Below are 19,568 nucleotides of genomic sequence, written 5' to 3'. Positions count from 1 at the left end.
TAGTGCATGTAATGACAAAGTAAGAAAGGATGAAATCAGTGTTAAAGTAAGAAGGGATGAAATCAGTGTTTAAAAACTCGCCAAGTCAACTCGGTGACTCAACTCGACTTGGCCATTCATGGGTCAAATTATTGAATGACCTGAGAATCAGCAAAACTTGACCAAGTCATAGGTTGACCCGGCCGAGTGATACATATATGTTTCTTATGTATATTATAATTCATACTATGTGTATTGTATATAAATGATATATTTGCATATATTAATAATATAATATATATACTTTGTATACATAATATGTATATTATCATACATATTGTATGTAACATTTATAAATACTACATTTTACATATCTTGTAGAAAATATAAACTTGTCATGACTCGGCCAAGTCACCGAGTTGACTTGGCGAGTCACGAGTCAACTCATGCCAAGTCGACTTGCGAGTCAATGGGTTTTATAACATTGGGTGAAATCATTTGGATTCCAATTTGATGCACTCAGGTCAGAGACTGGTGCAGCAGACTGAATTTTATGTTAACTCATCCAACTTGCCATGTCATTAGCAGCATTTGCTAACTCCTATCTCTCTACCACTCAATATGGATGAGTTCTTTAGATAAGTCATGTTATAGGACTTCTGCGAGATCTTGTATCATGAACAATCCTTCTGAATTGTCTCTGGCTACTTGATAACTTGATAACCATTTACATCAGCTTGGCCGAGATCATTGCCATTATGCTTTTTGTGTATCTTTTGAATGTAAGACGTTTTATTTCTTATGGTAAACCTCTTTAATTTGAAGTTTACATATCTTCTGTATTTGCTCATTTTCTTATGTAGGGAAGAAGTATTTGGACCTGTTGCACCTCTATTGCGCTTTAAGACAGAAGATGAGGCCATTCAGATGGCTAATGATACCAATGCAGGTAGCGCTCATCATATTTAAAAATAACTGGAATTTCTAATTTGAAATATACTGCCATGCTTCATCCTGCTAAGTAATGTGGGTTTCTAGAACCCAAGGTGTCGGTGTGACACGGATGGACACGAAGACGACTAGACATGCCTTAGACACAAGTTTTTTGAAGTGCAAGTGTCCAAAAGCTGAGCACGAGTGTCACATGGCTGACACGGGGACACAAAGTGTCCAACACTTGGACATGAATTATCCATTTTATGACACGTGGTATCCTATACTTGGACACGAGGTGCCCTGGTCTTGACACATAATTTCTGCTCTTTCAGTGTCTTTTTCACAGTTCTGACCCCATAAATGTGTTGGGCATGGTAGATTTACGAGGAATCCACACCTGGATCATGTGTTTTCGATGAAAAAAATGATATTTGGAACCTTGAAAATTTACAAAGATTTTGGACTGTTGATTTTTTGAACCTTATAAAAACCCACCCATGTCTCGAAATCAAACACTTCAAGAGGTGATCCCTATAAAATCAAGTACATAGATCACATATGTATGGTCAGAATTTAAAAATAAAGTGAAAAAATCCTGAAAAACCCATCAAGCATGTATCTCAAGCACCTACTCTCTACTCTCTTTCAAGGCACTAAGACACATCACATACAAAGGATCCAATAACTCTCAAAGAGAAGACAAGAACTATATATGATCTTAAAATGAAGCCTTTTAGATTTAAATCATAAGTCTACTATGAGACAACAATGACGTGTAACATTAAGGAAATAACACATATATAGATTCTTAAGGAACCATTTATAAATCCAAAAGCATACATAATTATCACCAATCATGAATACTCAAAGCAATAAGATAATCTAATGCTCTTATTTTCTTTAGATTGTCTACTTTAAATATTTATGGTATATATTAAAACTAAAGTGTTTGAAATATAGTAGCTATTTATTAATATGTTTTCAAGTTAATTAAAATTAGAACTTGTGAAAAATTATTGACTTTGGATATATGTTTTTGTGTAAGCATGTTTACATGAAATATATGTTTTGATTATGAATAAATATATATATTTTTGGAAAATATCGTCATGAAAATTATATTTTACAAGAGTGGTTTTCTTTAAAATCTTAAATACTATTCTTATATGTTTTTCATATTGTTTGCAAAATACTATTTTTTTTGTTGTATCATAATGATCATTGCTACCCTTAAGCATGTGTCAAAGCATGATTATTAGGTATATTATGTGAATTCTATGTTAAAAATGTGTCAAGAAATTTAGATTCTTGTATATCTTGAGTCATCATAATTTTAATTCTTTGGTAATACCATAGATATTTTGTATACTCTCATATCAACATGCTCATGTCCCATATTTTTATGTGGCTTCAATGATATAGCATGTTGTAAAATGGGGTCGAACCCAAGACATTTCAAATCGTAATCCAAATGTAACGACCCCAAACTCACCCTCGAAAAACTGCAATTTTTTTTAAACATTGCGGAAATATCTCAGGGACCCGAGGCACATTATAGATTTAATTAACACAGCCCAACAATAGCTCCAGACATAACATAAATCAAATCATGAACTGAAATTGAATTTATTTAAATCAAATAGTTCCCATTGAGAGTTCACATAGTTCCCTAAAACAAAAGCAAAATATCTCGTATACATCGGAACCCTGGCCACTAGATCATAACCCTCGTGTCCTTCAGCCAGCTAGTCTCTCCATCATGGTGCATCAGTTCATGAAAAAGATTTTTAAAAACTGGGTAAAAACCGAAGTTCTTGTATGAGACCCTCTCAAAATCCAATAGTAAAGAATTTAATATAGATCAAATCAAAAAGTTTAAGAGGGCTCAACAACCATCATACATTTAAAACAAGCTTGCAATATAAGCGGTTTAAATAAAATAACCAACAATCTCATGCTAAATTAAACATATAGGGATGCATGAATCAATGCAACATGTATGAATAACTTTTTAAATTAAATTATCAGTATTTCTCTTGCATACATGTTCATATTTAATGCATACAAATTTTAATTTTTACTTTCTTAAAAACCCGCGGATACTAAAAAACGGGCAGAATTCCTGAGGTTCAAGGCAGTTCTCAATTGTAGCTTAACAAATAATTTATATTTTAATTATTGGGTTCTACACATGTTTTGCAATCGACGTCAAGAATCATCACCGTCAATTAGAACATTAGGAATCATCATCTAATGCTAGACAACAAGAAAATCAACATCCATTGACGCCACTTTCTTGGTATACCAATAACTACAGCTGAGTCTAACAACATCAGCCTCAGGAAAAGTGGCAGAAGTTTTTTACAACCATGGTCGGGAACATGAATCACACGTCGGGTTCTTGAGGACAACAAATGCACATGGTGTTTAGTATCCTCACGTTCTCCCATAACTTCCATCCTTGGTTCCCACCCTTTTAGGGGGACACCAAGAAAGAAAATTATTACAATGTTTAGTCTCTTTTATCAATCTTAATCAATTAATAGTTTTTTACACAAAAAAAATTATACAAATAATTATATAATAACAAATTTGGGTCATTGCCCTTTTTAATTCATTAGTGTAATTAATTAAAAAATAATACCAAAATAGTTTTGCAATGCATTTTATAATTTATCACTGTATGAGCAACGAATGCTCCTGGCCTCCAAAGGCCCATCACACATAACCACTATACAATCTAATAACAATTTAAATGACATTGCAAATTTCAGTAAACATAAATTAAAGACATTCAAATTGTTGTTCACAATGTAACATCAATGCATATTCATAACAAATAAATGAATACACATTGAACCAAGTAAATATGGTTTATCATATCAGCTAACAATCCAAACTTTTGTAACTGACCAGATTCAGCATCTAAAAATTTCAGATTTGTCTAAATATCCAAAATAGAGCAGATTTGACAACTTTTAATAAAAATCAGATTTTTAGGCAACTTAAAAAGTTCAAGTTTCAAATCAATTTTTAAACCAGACTTTTTACATAAACTGGTTCAGATTTAACATAGTGAAACAAATTCTGATTTATCCAATCCTCCAGAAAAACAGATTTGATTAGCCATATAAGACCCAATCTTTATTTAATCAACGAAATCAGATTTCTAGTTTAAACAGAAACTTAGATTCGAATAAAAATTCAGATGTCTGTATTAATTAAATCCTAGTTGTAACAACTGATAAAAATCAGCACATAACAATAAATCTAAAGCCCAGTTACATACTTTAGAGCAAAGTATGCACGGGGATCTAAAGTTTGATAATTTAAGTTGCAAACTACATGGACTGTAAAAATATCTACGAAGAGCCAATACGCATACAAGCACTAATACTTAACAAAAGATGTGCACAAAAGCACTCAAACCACATGAAATGAAATAGGGATCTTCGAAACACGAGCTTAGATTCACAAGGGAAAGTGTCATGAATGACACTAAAGCATAACCCTTAAAAAGGGTATAATTGGAAACAAAATAAAAATAAAAAGATATTCTTTATTGATATGAAAAACCAATTGCTTAAGAAGCATTGGAATAGAATACAAGAGGGGCTGCACCCCTTTATATACACAGTTGAAAGAGGAGGACTCAATAGAGCTGTTGGACACAGTCCAACGGCTTTAAATAGAGCTGTTGGACTGTGTCCAACAGCTCTATTGCTAGTCAAGTCTGGACAGGACTTGACTGGCAACAGTCATTCTAGTTCAAACTGAACTAGATGACATAAAGACAAAAATAAAAGAAAAAAAGTTGCAGAAAAGAAAGAAATGAAAAATATATTTATATATATATAATAATATAATAATACTATTATTATATATATATATGTACAGTTTTACATTTTAACACTCCCCCTCAAACTTACGGTACAATGAGCGAAAGTTTGTCTAAGAGAAAGTGAAATCAGGGAGCAGCGAGAGGCTTTGTAAAGAAGTCTGCTAACTGATATTCTGAAGTGACATATGGCAGACCAATTATCCTGTGTAGATATTCCTCTCTGACGTAGTAACAATCCATTTCGATGTGTTTGGTGTGTTCGTGGAATGTTCTGTTACTGGCAATATAGATTGCACTTTTGTTGTCACAACACATTTGTGAAACCTTTGTTGCTTCAGCTCCCATGTCAGCAAGCAGTCGTCGGAGCCAAACTACTTTCATGGTCGTGGTTGCCATGGCTCTGTATTCAGCTTCGGTGGATGAGAGAGATATCTTCTGCTGCTTTTTACACCACGAAATCAATGATTCTCCTAAAAAAACACAAAAACCAGTGGTTGAGTGTTTGTTATTGTAATAACCCAAAATTTTGAGTAATTTTCATACATATTGGGTCTGAGATCCATTATCGGATCCAAAAGAATATAATTAAAAAGTATTGGGTAATTGGGGTTGGACCCAAATAAAGCATACTATGGGTCCATCGATCCGTTTTTTTTGACCCGGATCCATTTGTGGATCTGTCAAATGGCTGCCAACTCCGATCCACATTTGAGTGGATCCATAACTTATTACTGACCCAGATCCACATTAGAGTGGATCCGATACAGTGGCACCGCGGGTCGCGGGGTTTGGACCCGGACCCGACTGTGTTATAATTAATAACAGGATTCATTGCAAAACAAGAAATTCAAGAGGGGGCATAACCCCCGGTCTCCTCTCGTTAAAAGGGGGAAAGCAGGTCTCATCTCTCTTCCTCTCGGCTCTTCCCTCCCACCTCGCTGGAGCCCTTCTCCTCGTCGTCGACGATCTTGCGCTTGCCTGCAGAAGCACCGGCGCCGGAGGAAGCCGACCACCTGCAACTGCTGTTGCCGACACCTCCAACGATTTTTCATCCGGAAAGAGGTAGGATTATGTCTCTGATATTATTGGGTGTGGACGGAATCGGGTTGAGGTTGGGTCGGTCAAGGGAAACCCCGATTATTATCGCATATACGAGCTTTTCAATCTGTTCTTGTTTGTCGGAACACCCAACACTGTGGCTGGGGGTTACCGGTAAGGGTAACGATAGTCTTGGAAGGGGAAGATGTTTTTCTTGCCTAACCCTAAACCAGAAATCCCCAAATCAAATCGATTTGGGGGTTTTCTTGCTAAACCCTAACCCGACTGTAACGACCCCAACTCATCCCCTCGAAAATGCGATTTTTTTTTTTTTGATGTGAAAATATTCCCAGAGACCTGGGGCCTTTACAGTTCCACTCACCGCTGGATAACCACACACCACGATAGAGCTTACACTTATCTTCCAAACCAACATCAAATCATTATTCATTTATTGAAAAACTGATAAACATGTCTAGAGACACTTGCATAATGAATTATTGAAAGTGCAACATCAATTAATAAAACAAAAAAAAGGAAAACAAAAGTAAAGCCATGATGTCCTTCTAAGATGTATCCAGCAAGTGCGTAACACCCGTGACTTGCCCAGACACCAGTCGCTTCAATGAGTTCCTGCTCCTGTGAAAAACCATAAAAAGGCGGGGTCAGAAATCCAAAGGATTCTGCGTACAGATCCCTTTAATGAAAATAAATGAGCATAAAGAACACAAGTACAATTTTATGCAATTCTCCTTAAGGAAAAACAATTATTACATCTACTCAATCCAACTTAAGCATCCATGCAACATCATTTAAGTATGCATAAACTTTAATCAATAACAGGTATTCACTTTGAGTAAGCAGGGTATTCTACATACATTAAAGAGTAACCATCACCCATCAACAACATATATCAGGGAAAAGAAACAGGCCATGCCTGATCTAATGCATAGCAAAATTATGCATGATATATGTGTAATGTATGAACACCTTATTTTCTTTTATTTAAGTTCATGTTTCCATATGCATGCCCTATTAAATGCATACAATTTTAAGTTCCTCTTTTTAATTTCATCGCCCGCGGATACACCAAACGGGTAAAATCCCCGAGGTCAAGTTAGGTTCCCAGGGTAGCTTAGCACACAATTTATATTTTATTACTGGGTTCCAACTTAGCTCTCGACCGAATCACCTTCGGAACATTAGACCTCCACATCTAATGTCGGGGACACAAGGGACACCCCACGCCCACAAGTGCCACTTCCTTGGTACCATAACCTCACAGCTGTGACTAACACACCACTCCCGAGTAAAGTGGCGTATTCTCCCTAAAACCGTGGCCAGGAGAAGAACCTCAATATTGGGTTCAGGGGCAACAACGCACACGGAGTTTTTGTATCCTCACAGTCTCCCCAAGACCGGATAGCTAAGATTCTCATACTCCAGATGAGATATCTCACAATGTATATTACACTGTTCTTGTTTCATTATATTTTTATTAAAGTCGATTCTTTAAGTTTACAACCCCATATGCAAAAGTAAAGTGAAAACCCGCATCCTCCCTTGCGGGAACCCTTACGGGACTCCAGCCCGTGAGGACAACGGGAACAGTGTAGTAGTGTGCCCTACCAACTTGTGTGGTTTGAGTGATGCTATTAAACATATCATTTTTACATTCTCACTACGTGTACTACCTCCATCACATATGGGTATCCACCAATACATATCTCCTGTGAGTATGTGCACGCGAATAAACCCCGTAATTTCGCATACTTATGTTAAATGAGACATCAATAGTCTAGTAGAAGCATGACTATACATTTTACACGTATACTCATAACACTACTCATTCCCATCAAAATGTACATCTATTAAAAACTCATACTCCTCCTGTCAAACCGAACAATATATCACTGAAGAAGAAAAGCAGGAATCATATATTATTATTTTTTTCTTTTTCTTTTTTTGTTTTAATAAACAAATCCAGCCCAGCCGACCTTGTCGGCTGGGTCTGACAGCATATGCACAGGCCCGGTCTGGGCCTGTGTATGCTGTCAAGACCTAAACAGCATAAAGAAAATCCCCTTTTTGAAATTCTGTATATATATTATTTCTTTTTAATCCTGCGAAACCCAGCCGACCCTATCGGCCGGGCCCAACAGAATACACACAGACCCAGTTTGGGCATGTGTGTGCTGCGAGTAAACAACATCTTACATGTTTAACAACTATTTATGTATATATTTTCCTGTAACATCTGTACCACAAGCCAGCAAAAGCAAGTCATTCATCACATGGAATAGACTACAAATTTCTCTCTAATTTAACTATACCATGAAGACATTATTTCGATAATATTCAATCATATGTAAGAAAAATAAAGAAAGCAAGAGTGTGAATGGATAACATGATTTCAAGCCCATCTCAAACGGAACTCCATCCTGAAAGAACATGAACTGTACTATCAGCCTAGTGTGATCTCAGCCCACGACAACAAGGTAAAAATAAGCAGGCCAATATACACAGTTGAAGTCTTAAACAAAGCACAAGCTGCATTGTGAAAAGGCAATCCAACATAGGTTCATAAACACCCATTACTTGGTGGAACAACTCAGTGTGAACCCGACACGGATGTGTCCCTAATCATATGTAGAGTTCTCCCCCTACTTCCATTTAGACTATTCCAGAATATGCAAGAAGCTACACAGGGTTTTATCCATGGGTCCTAACATAAAAGGAATCCCACTACCGATACCCAGCCCATAGCCCCTTAAAAAAGTTTCTTAACGTAAGCCCACAATTCCAAATTTTTCCTTTACAGACAAACAAAAATTATCACTATTGAAAAACATGCACAGGCTGATCAAATTTATGAAACATACAAAAAAAAAAGAAATGATTAACGTCACATTCGAGTCAAAGATGTCAATGCACTTATCAATGCCAAGCAAGAACATCAGAATACTGAACCTAAAACCCCTTTTTTTTTTCTTCTTTGCTTTACCTGAGATCCCAGGCCAACACCCAGCCGATTGACTGAGTCGGTTGGGCCTGCCCTGGCCCTGCCACAACCAGCACCTGTACCCAACCAACCGGGTCGGTTGGTCCCTGCCAAAACTAACACCACGCCCAGCCGACTGCGTCGGCTGGGCCTGTCGCCTACCACCATCAACTAAAGTGATGACCCCAAATCCCCTTTATATTTTTTTTTTCAGGGTTTCCATCCTAAGGAAAAACATAAAATCGAACCAGGGTTTCGATTTCTCATCCATTTCCATGAGAGGGGACCCGTACCTCTTATGGTGATTTTCCGGTGGCCGGAGACGGCTGTCGCAGACGGCTGTCGCAGAGGGGTGCCGACTGGTGACGCTCCTTCCAACCGCCATGAAGGGAGATGCTCGAGGGGCCCTTGATGCCTGTGGTTGGCCGGTGATGGGCTCCTTCCTCCGGCGTGCGCACACACAGCGAGAGAGAGAGAGAGAGAGAGAGAGAGAGAGAGAGAGAGAGAGAGAGAGAGAGAGAAATCTTTGGGGAAACAAAAAGCGAGAGGGAGAAACCCACCTGAGAGCCCCCCCTGCTTTTGAAAGGGATAGCCCGGCAAGGTCGGGGCCGAACCTCCTGCCGGCGGCTGCGCCTCAAGGCCTCCTCCCCCATGCGATACCGTTAGGGTTCTCTCTCAGAACCCTAACCTCTGAGTCCCTCTTTTGCTCCAGACTTATCGGGCAACCCTTATCGGGTTGCCCCTTCTTCTATTTTTTTTTTTTTTCGTTTCAGATTTTATCGGGCAACCCTTATCGGGTTGCCCCTTACACTTATAAGCCCTGTTACACAAGGCTCGGCTCGGGTCCGGACCCGAGACCCGAGACCCGTAAGCCAACCCCAATGATATGGATCCACAGTTGGATCCAAATGGATCCAATTGTGGATCCCCAGATTAACCTTATAATAAAAAAATATTATTTTATTATTTTTTTTTCCTTTTGGTTGATACTATTTATAACTGCTTGCCCCTTTATGGGTCCTAGATCCGAAATGTGGATCTAGGCCCAAATTGCCTTTTTTTTTTTTTGAAATATTTTGTAAGATAAACAAAAATTTAGTAGCAACATTTTTCGGTTTTTACACCGACAATACCTAATCCCATCGATTTGGGGTTTTTGTTGTAGTATCAGGTAAAACTTGATGAGGGGTGTCGATTCTTGTTTAATTTTTTTGGTGCGGTCAATGAAAAAAAAATTACTTTTTTCGATCGACAATAAATACCTAGAAATATTGTTCTGATCTGTAATATTTCCCTGATTTTCTTTCTTGTGTTATTTGGGTGCGTTGGAGTCTGTTTTATTTAGTTAAACTTAACATGCTCCTGTTAACCGATCTTTTGAGTCTGTTTCATTTAATATTACCTAGCATTGTTTATGTAACCCCTGTTATACTAATTTGAGCCTGGTTAATTTAGTAAAATCTAACCTGTTTATCTTCCTGATTTGGTGTTATTTCGCTGATTAGCCGATCCTTTGAGTCTGTTTCATTTAATATTACATAGCATGGTTTATGTAACTCCTATTATACTAATTTGAGTATGTTTAATTCAATAGCACTTAACATGTTCAGATTCCTATTAACCGATTAGTGTTTGTTTCATTTAGTGAAACATAGCAGGTTTACGTAATTTCCTGATTCACCGCATGCGTCTAATTCATTTAGTAAAACATACCATGAATTTCTGTTAGCTAAATGGAATATGGTTCTTTCTTTGTTTTCCTGCGTAACACAGCATGCTGTTGGATACTTACTCTGTAAAGTATAGTAAGTGGCTGAACAGATTGTTATTGCACAAGCTGTATATTAGTTCTTATGGCTGAACGAAGTCTAGTTGGCTTTATTGTTTTCTTGCGTAACTCAGCATGATATATGGTACTTAATTATTCGGTAAAATGTTGTGCAATGACTGAGTGATCCATGTTTTGTTTTAAGAATTACAGTATGTTAGCTAATGATACCTAGTCGTCACTTCTCTTGTGCACTGAATTTCCTATGTTTGTATAACTGAAATAGGCTGAATGAGTTTACAGTTTCTGTTAATTTCGGCCTAGATTCCACATAAAACCGTATGTTCTATTACATTCCAACTTCTATTTTAGATCAGGAGTTGTACATCAGTATGCAACATGTTAATTGCGTTCGAGAAATGAGGTTGTTATATTGGTTTCAATCATATGATGGTGCACTTAGTGACAAATGGATATATGCATTGCCTAAAGGGGCAATATGAATGGTTACTCGATGTGGGTACTTGTGCTATTGATTTGTGTGCTATGTTAATAAGAGTGATGAAAACTTAATTGTAATTATTGTGTGCTTGACTAGTTTAAAAGCACCGGAGCACTCTGAGTGGGATTAAGAAATCAATGTGGAAAAAGGATATGGATGGTTTATATACCTTGGTAAAGTGACTAAGGTTGGGATCTACCGTTATGGTAGTAGGAGGAAGTTGGGGAAATGCCCTGAACTTCAGAACAATAATTAAACAATGTAACCAGTTTTTAAGGCTTACCTTGGAGAGGGTAGGTGGTACAAAACTTCGAGGACTTGTGTTGTGTTTCGAGAGTGAAGTGGCTCGTTGGTCCGCGTCCTCGGAGTTAGGGACCAGGACTACCTATGTGTCCTAGGTGGTAGTTCCATGTCTTCTGCAGAAGTTAGGGATGCATCCTGTTTTGAGTTTAGCCCTTGGGAGATTCTCTCGGCTATTAGTCGCTCTCTTGGGGATTCAGTCTCAGTTAGAATGTTCGGGTTAATAAAATACTCTTGAATAATATACCCCCGAACGTTCTCTTCTGAGATGGTCACTTGTGCCCATGTGTACCCGCGGGGTAAGATAATTTAAACACAATTTAGAGCAGTTAGGTATCACAGTGAGTGGAAATACTGGAGAGATATGTTTATGTTTTTTAACGTGCTTTATATTCTGAGCTTATGAAGATATAAAATTATGAAATGTGTAAATACGAGGTAGTTGAATAATTATCTGAGAGTTGTACATGTTAATGTTATGATTGTTACAATACACATCTCACTTATTAATGTTACACTCTGTTATTATTATGATTGTTGCATACCATACCTCTCATGCTTATTAATGCTGCACTCTATACTCTACCTGTTCGGTTATGGTTGTTGTATAACTGTTCACATACTCATGTATATGAATGTTGGCTTTTATTGCATAAACTGCTTACTTGTTTAGACATATGTTGAGAATCATCTTTGACACCCACATCACATGCTAGATTCATGATATACCTGTATTGAAAGTTACAGTTTTCCTACTTAGACGTGGTAGTGTAATTCTTATCTTTTTAACATTTTCAAGTAAAGAGTAGACTTATGAGCGGTTGCGGGATGAGGCATTGGATCGAGCTTGTTGATTTACTATTTCAGTGATTCCTTGGGTTTATGGTAATTTAAATGTTCATATCATAATGAAATGAAATACCTGTGTTGAGTTTTCTATCAAATGTAATGTTCCAAATTGCTTAACTCTATATTTGGTTCTTCTTTCCGCTAATTTTATTTTTTTTTACATAAATTTGGGTTAAAAATTTCGGGGCGTTACAGTTATTGGGATCACCTCCCCAATCAGCATCAATATATGCAATTAAATCAAGAGAAGAGGAGGAAGATAAGAAAAGTCCTCGTGAAAGAGGGGACTGGATGTATCTGATAATACACATGACTGCTCCCATATGAACAGAAGTAGGAGCATGTTGAAATTGACTTGTGTGAACATGTGCTATATCTGGTCTGGTAATGGTTAGATAGGAAAGTGTCGCGCTAACAAGCTGTCTGTAAGGAGTAGGGTCTGCAAGAAGTTCTCTATCATCAATCTTCATTTTAACGTTAACAACTTCTGGAGTGTCGACTTTCTTATCATTAGTAATACCAGACCTGGAAACAATATCAAAAACAAATTTAGTCTGAGATAATAAATATCCTCTAGGAGAATAAGCAACTTCAATGCCTAAAAAAAATCTCAACAAGCCTAAATCAGTCATTTCAAAATGAGATTTAAGAAGTGTTTTGATCGTTTCAACTCCCTGTTTATCGCTTCCGGTGATGATCATATCATCCACATAGAGAAGAAGCACAATGATCCCTGCATCAGAATTCTTAATAAACAAAGCAGTGTCAGTTAAACAGAATTAAAAACCAATATCAATCATAACACGACTAAACCTATCATACTAAGCTTTTGGTGCTTGTTTAAGTCCATAAAGAGCTTTTTCTAAGCGAAGGACTTTACCTTTAGTAATACTTAGACCAGGAGGGGGTTCCATGTATACTTCTTCAACTAGCTTTTCATTTAAAAAGGCATTTTTGACATTCATTTGAAAAATAAATCATTTTTTATAGAAGCTTAGGCAATTAAGGTTCAGACAGTTGTCATACGAGCCACCGGAGCAAAGGTTTCTTCACAATCAATCACATATTCTTGGGCATAACCTTTGGCTACTAATCAGGCTTTATATCTTTCAAGAGTACCATCACTCTTGGTTTTAATTTTATAAACCCATCGACATCCTATAGTTTTCTTCCCTGGAGGAAGATTTTGAATAGTCCATGTAGAAGCCTTTTCAAGTGCATCTAATTCAGCTTTCATGGCTTCTATCCATTTGACATCATTTTTCGCTTGAAAATATGTAGATGGTTCTTCATATGAGTGAATTAATGCAATGACTGCCCTATATGTAGGAGAGAAGGACTCGTATGACACAAACTTTCCTGGAGGCCTCGAGACTCTGGATGACCGTCTAGTTGGAATGTCAGAATATTTTTTAAGTGCACATGGAGGATTAGACCCTTATCGCCTGGAATATTGGATACTAGTGTCTCTATGAACTTCTTCATTGTCAACATTATGATTAAGATCAATACTTCTTTGATCATCATCAAAGTTACAGTCAAGGTCATATTTATCAGATGTTGATGTTAGATCTAGCAAAAAGGATTACTCAGTGATGTCTTTTAATTTTCTAAAATCAAAGAAGCTCTCCTTTTCAAGAAAGGAAACATTTCTAGACACATATAGTATATTATTTTTTAAGTCAAAACATCTATAACCTTTCTGATTTTCAGCATATCCTAAAAAGGCACAGGGAATCGCACGAGAGGAAAGTTTATCATTTTTGTCAGTAAATATGAAACATTTGCACCCAAATATTCTTAGTCTAGAGTAATCTGAAAAAATGTTCATAAGTTTTTCAATGGGAGTGATATTTTGTAACGAAGAAGATGACATCCTATTAATGAGATAGGTGGCAGTTAAGGCAACTTCTGCTTAAAAGTCTTTCGGGACTTGATTTGCTATTAATAAAGTCCTAGTAGTTTCTATAATATGACGATGTTTTCGTTTCGCCAGTCCATTTTTTTGAGTTGTATAATGACAAGATCTTTGATGTGTGATGCCATGCAATTTAAGATAATTTTGAAAATCTGTGGATAAAAACTCTCCCCTTGAATCTGTGCGAAAAATAGTAATATCATTTTGAAACTTGTTTTTAACCATATTATGAAAAGTTTGAAAGTATGAAAATACTTCTTACTTATGTTTGAGAAAGTAAATCCACGTATGTCGAGAGAAATCATCGACAAAAATAACATAGTAAACAAATCCTTCTTTAGAAATTACTGGTGCAGGACCCCAAACATCCGAGTGTATTAATTCAAGTGGTCTTGAAGATAAAAAGGTTCTGTTCTGAAATGGTAATCTTTTCATTTTGCCGAGAATACAATTTTTATAATCAAATGATTCAGAGTTACAAAATTTTTCTAGATTTGGAAAATGTTGGATTTTGGCTATGTGTGGGTGACCAAGTCTCTTATGCCACAGTTCCAACTCTATTTTCTGACTATTATAACAAAAAGTTTTCTTCGGCATTTCCAAAAAATTCATGTAATAGAGTCCTTCTCTATGGCCTTCCCAATCAACTTGCTTGACTGACGATCCTATACCCAACAACCATGAGAAGAAAAGAAAATATTACACACAATCAGAAATTTGAGATACAGATAAAAGATTTAAATTGAATTTGGGAACATGTCTAATTTTTGGAATAGAAAATTTCTTTGTTTTATAAATTTTTTCAAAATTTCCTATTCCTTCTATTTCAAGAGAAGTCCCATCAGCAGTAAAGACCTTTGACATACTTGTTTTATTTTTAACATATTTGAATAGACTTTGATTATTTGGGGTCATATGAAAAGATGCACCTGAGTCAAGGATCCAAAAAAATTTACCTGGATCAGAAAAAGATGAGCTTGCTGCGCCGGTTGAAGCTTGAGATGAGGAAGAGACACCTTTGATGAGAGGCTGAAAAATCTCCATTAGTTAGGCCAGGGAAACTGGTGCATCTTGATCTTTAGGCTCCGATCCAGCAATTGCAGCTATTTTTTCTCTCAGCTCCTTAAGTTTGGGACATTGTGGCCTGTAGTGTCCCGGTTCATGACAATGATGACAAATAACTTTCTTCTTATCATAGTTACCATTTTGTCGGTTAAAGTGAGAAGGCCTATATGATCGAACATGATTCCCTGGTCTAGATATGACTAAAACGGAATCATCTTCAATTTTTGAAGAACCTTTCCGGAGACGATTTTCTTCCATTGTTAACTTTTCAATAGTTTCAACAATAGAAGGAATTTTTCCTCAGTGAAGAAGGGCCGATTTAGTGGTTTCAAATTTCGACCTTAATCCAGTGATAAACTGGTAAAAATGTTCAGCATCGAGTTGTTTCTGACAAAGCTTGATGTCTTCGGCACAATGCCACTTTGGTTCTAAAAGGGAAAGTTCTTCCCAAAGTTCGGACAACCCATTGTAATATTCACGAATAGTTTTGTCTCCTTATGTCATCATTCGAACTTTTTCTTGGAGGTTGCACACGTGTGCAATATCTTTAAGGGAATACATATTCTTAAGGTATTTCCATGCCTTATCAGCATGATCAAATTTTGCAAGACTTGAGCCTTTTTTAATGTCAACGCTATTGATAAGCCATGACATTATCTTCACATGAGATATTTTTCATTCTTTCAATTTCTTCTCGTATGAGGCAAAAGCCTTGATTTTCTCTTCTTTCGATAGAGGAACCTCTTTATCTCCCTCCTTTTTAGTAAGAGATAGCTTAGGTTCCGAATCGGAACCATCCACAATCCCCCATTGGCCTTTTTCCCATATATGGTGCTTCATGATTGAAGCCCATGTTACATAGTTCGTATCGCTTAGTTTCATAGGCATGATGGTGACTTTATCATTGTCATCCATTGATTACAGGGAGAGAAGGAATATGGATAGAAGAAAAACGAGAAGAGAAATGAAAAAGAAAGACGAAAATACAATAAAACAAGATGTGAAATCTTCCCCAATGAAGTGATAAAACACTTCTCTTCAAGTGACGAACACTTTTGCAAACGGGCACAAAAACTGAGGCAGCTTTTCCTCAAGATCTAGTACTTCCGTGGCTCTGATACCATGAAATGAAATATGAATCTTCGAAACACGAGCTTAGATTTACAAGGGAAAGTGTCATGAATGATACTAGAGCATAACCCTTAAAAAGGGTATAACTGAAAACAAAAAAAATAAAAAGATATTATTTATTGATATGAAAAACCAATTGCTTAAGAAGCATTGGAATAGAATACAAGAGGGGCTGCATCCCTTTATATACACAGCTGAAAGAGGAGGACTCAATAGAGTTGTTGGACACAGTCCAACGACTCTAAATAGAGTTGTTGGACTGTGTCCAACAACTCTATTGCTAGTCAAGTCTGGGCAGGACTTGACTAGCAACAGTCATTCTAGTTCAAACTGAACTAGATGACATAAAGACAAAAAAATTAAAAATAAAGGAAAAAAAGTTACATAAAAGAAAAAATGAAAAATATATTTATATATATATAATAATATAATAATAATATTTTATATATATATATATGTACAATTTTACATTTTAACACCACACTTGAACAAATACGCACAAAGGCGTAAAATAATGCAAACATGCCCAAATGCATGTAACAATAATATATTGAATGAAAAGGAGGAGCTTGAGTCACTCAAGCCTTAACAAATTACAAGGGGGAACACCCCTATTTATATACATCAAAAGAAGCCACAAGGGGGGCTCCCAAAGGAGTCGTTGGGAGCCCCCAACGACTCTATTGGGGGGGGGGACTAGGTGGCGCAAACTAAGAAAAACAAAAAAATAAAAAAATAAAAGAGAAAAATAAATAAAAAATAAAAATAAATATTATAATCATATTCCAAATGGAATATGCGTAAAATAGAAAATTACAGGAATACCCTTTTTGGGTATATTTGGAAAATAAATATTTATATAGAGAGAGATACATGTATATATATATATATATATATATATATATATATATATATATATATATATATACAGATATATATACATACAACTAGATTTAGGGATTACATTTTAACACCCCCCCCCTCAAACTTACGATGTGATGACCGCAAGTTTGCCAAGAAGGAAGTGAAATCTAGGCGAACAAAGTGCCTTAGTGAAGAAGTCGGCCAATTGATACTCAGATGTTACATACGGGAGATCAATAATCCTCTTCAAGTATTCTTCTCTGACATAGTGCAGTTCATCTCGATATGCTTTGTGCGCTCATGAAATGTGTGATTCTTGGCAATATATATTGCATTTTTATTGTCGCAGCATAGCTTTGTTGGCTCTTTAATATAAACACCCATATCTTCTAGAAGACGTCGAATCCATACAATTTCCATGGTTGTGGATGCCATGGCTCTATGTTCAGCTTCAGTGGAGGACAAAGAAACCTTTTGTTGCTTCTTACACCTCCAAGAGACTAGCGATTCACCTAAAAAGATACAAAAACTAGTGGTGGAGTGACGATTATTAGGGTCTCCTCCCCAATCAGAGTCAATATACAACAACAACTACGCCTTCATTCCAAAACAATTGGGGTCGGCGATAAGAACCAACAAAGAAAATAATCATGGGTCTTCCACATGAATCCTTCTCCATTCATTTCTATCCAATGCCATGTCCTCGGTGAGGTTCAAAGCATTCATATCCTTTCTTATCACCTCCATCCATGTCTTCCTAGTCCTACCCTGACCTCTTTTAACTAATATATTTTCCCATTTCTCCATCCTTCTAACTAGAGCATCATTAGGCCTTCGTCGAATATGTCCAAACCACCGTAAACGATTCTCTCTCATCTTATTTTCAATGGGTGCAACGCCTACCTTCTTACGTATCTCCTCGTTCCGAATCTTATCTTTTATTGTATTTCCACACATCCATCTCAGCATACGCATCTCAGCTACACTCATTTTTTTAATATGATGTCTCTTGGCAGCCCAACATTCCGTACTATATAGTAAAGCGGGCCTAATAGTCGTCCTATAAAACTTTCCTTTCAACTGCAATGGCATTCTACGATCGCACAACACTCCAGTTGCACTCTTCCATTTCATCCACCCAACCTTTATCCTATGATTTACATCTCCATCAATTTCTCCATACTTTTGAATGATAGATCCCAAATATTTGAAAGAATCATCCACCGGTATTTCGTGCTCACCAAGCTTCACTACACTCCCATCACTACTTCGTTGCTTACTAAATCGACATTCCATGTATTCTGTCTTACTCTTACTCAACTTAAAACCACTTGCTTCCAATGTCTGTCTCCATAATTCTAACTTAGCATTAACCCCAGCTCTAGACTCATCAATCAAAACAATATCATCAGCAAACAACATACACCAAGGCACATTTTCTTGAATTGATCTCGTAAGCTCATCCATCACTATAGCAAATAGGAAAGGGCTTAAAGCAGATCCTTGATGTAACCCAATCGTTATAGGAAAATTGGTTGTCACCCCTCCACAAGTGCGGACATTGGTTACTACTCCTTCATACATATCTTTAATTATACTAATGTACTTGAGAGAAACACCTTTCTTCATCATTGTCCACCAGAGAACGTCCCTAGGTACTCTTTCGTAAGCCTTCTCCAAATCAATAAAAACCATATGCAAATCTTTGTTCCTCTCTCTATTTCTCTCAATAAGTTGTCTAAGAAGATGTATAGCTTCCATAGTTGATCTTTCAGGCATAAAACCAAATTGATTCTCCGATATCATGAGAATCTTCCTCAACCTAGACTCAATCACCCTCTCCCAAAGTTTCATAGTATGACTCATGAGTTTTATACCACGATAGTTTGTGCAATCTTGTATATCACCCTTATTCTTATATAGAAGCACCAAAGTACTCTTCCTCCACTCATTAGGCATCTTATTTGTCTGTCAAATCTTGTTAAAAAGATTTGTCAACCATTCTAAACCTTTCTCTCCAAGCATTTTCAAGCCTCGATATGTATACCATCTGGGCCAACTGCCCTTCTTGATTTTATTTTCTTCAAAGCCTCTGCAATTTCTTTCTTTTGAATCTTGCGTATGAAGTCACGATTCATCTCATGAAAAGGAATTGAAAAGTCTCCAAGATCCTGAGCATGACTTTCATTAAATAGCTTATCAAAATAATCTTTCCATCTCTCCTTAATCTCCTCATCTTTGACTAAAACCCTTTGCGTTTCATCTTTGATACATCTAACCATACCCAGATCCCTCGATTTCCTATCTCTCATCTTTGCAAGCCTATAAATATCCTTCTCACCCTCTTTGGTATCCAACTTGTCATAAACCTCCTTA

The 19,568-nt window shown here is 36.7% G+C and overlaps 1 protein-coding gene across 1 annotated transcript in view; it reads left to right on the top strand.

Annotated features, from left to right (window-relative positions):
* LOC149822738 (succinate-semialdehyde dehydrogenase, mitochondrial-like) overlaps positions 1-19,568 on the top strand; it is a 165,456-nt gene that overhangs the window by 114,197 nt on the left and 31,691 nt on the right. Inside the window, exon 17 of the mRNA XM_089980026.1 lies at positions 843-928. Within this exon, the coding sequence (XP_089836152.1) occupies positions 843-928 (86 nt within the window). The remainder of the gene's footprint in view (positions 1-842; positions 929-19,568) is intronic.

Source organism: Nuphar pumila, chromosome 11 (assembly GCF_984573655.1).
Source record: "Nuphar pumila chromosome 11, dmNupPumi1.hap1.1, whole genome shotgun sequence".
NCBI lineage: Eukaryota > Viridiplantae > Streptophyta > Magnoliopsida > Nymphaeales > Nymphaeaceae > Nuphar > Nuphar pumila.
The sequence above is the reverse complement of the archived record's forward strand: the minus strand, read 5'-3'. Positions and strand labels throughout refer to the sequence as shown.